The sequence below is a fragment of the Seriola dumerili genome, unplaced genomic scaffold (assembly GCF_002260705.1).
Source record: "Seriola dumerili isolate Sdu_G_001 unplaced genomic scaffold, Sdu_1.0 BDQW01028121.1, whole genome shotgun sequence".
Lineage (NCBI taxonomy): Eukaryota > Metazoa > Chordata > Actinopteri > Carangiformes > Carangidae > Seriola > Seriola dumerili.
Window position 1 is genome coordinate 1 of NW_019202376.1, and position 877 is coordinate 877.

At 44.8% G+C, this 877-nt stretch overlaps 1 protein-coding gene across 1 annotated transcript; it reads left to right on the top strand.

The window, feature by feature from the left end:
* Nucleotides 1-213: 213 nt before the first annotated feature.
* Nucleotides 214-790, top strand: LOC111240267 (condensin complex subunit 1-like; the record flags this gene model as incomplete). The annotated part of the gene is made up of 3 exons (XM_022770227.1): nucleotides 214-411; nucleotides 491-625; nucleotides 703-790. Coding segments are annotated over 3 exons (421 nt in total), but the record flags the coding sequence as incomplete, so codon positions are not given.
* Between the last annotated feature and the right edge of the window lie 87 nt (nucleotides 791-877).

Sequence of the window (877 nt, forward strand, 5' to 3'; positions counted from 1 at the left end):
GTGTGTGTGTGTGTGTGTGTTGTGTGTGTAAAAGGCAAGAAGTTCACCCAGCTCTCTTCGCTGTTCAGTCAGCAATGAGTTTCTTCTTTGGTAATCTGAGGGCCTATGACCTATTTCTGAGAAAATGCTACAATACATCACTTCTCATTTAGTACTTCATGACACAAGAGCATGCTTAGACACAGCCTAATTCCCTGTTTCCCTGTTTTCCAGAGCCACACAATGCGTGTTGCTGTGTGTGAAGTGCTTGGAGAGATCCTTGTTCGGGTCCTGTGTGGTGATGGCCTCGATGAGTCTGGTAAAGCTGACCGCGACCGATTCTTTGACACACTGCAGGAGCATCTGCACGACACACATTCCCACGTGAGGGCACGTGTGTTGCAGGTCTACACACGCATTGTGAACAGCAAAGTATGTTTTCTGGACTTATAGTATATTTGTAAAAGCATGACATTAGCCCTGCTTGGTAATACAGACCGTTTGTGTTTAGGCACTCCCTCTGTGTAGGTACAGCGAAGTGATGGAGCTTGCTGTGGGGCGACTTATGGACAAATCTATAAATGCTGTGAAGAGTGCTATTCAGTTGTTGGCAGCCTTCATTGCACACAACCCCTACAGCTGCAAGGTAACTCAAATCAACATGATTTAAAACTGGAGTAGTAGACTTTTTCAGGTTTCACATTCTCAGAAATTTTCTTTCAGTTGAGCAGCGCAGACCTTAAGAAGCCACTGGAGAAAGAGACCGCTAAACTCAGAGAGATGAAAGAGAAACTGGAGGGAAAAGCACCAGGTGCGGATGAACCCTATGAAAAGTTATTTATCTTCATGTTGAATTCATATTTTGCCCAGTGATGAGACCAAGGCGAATACGAGCTAA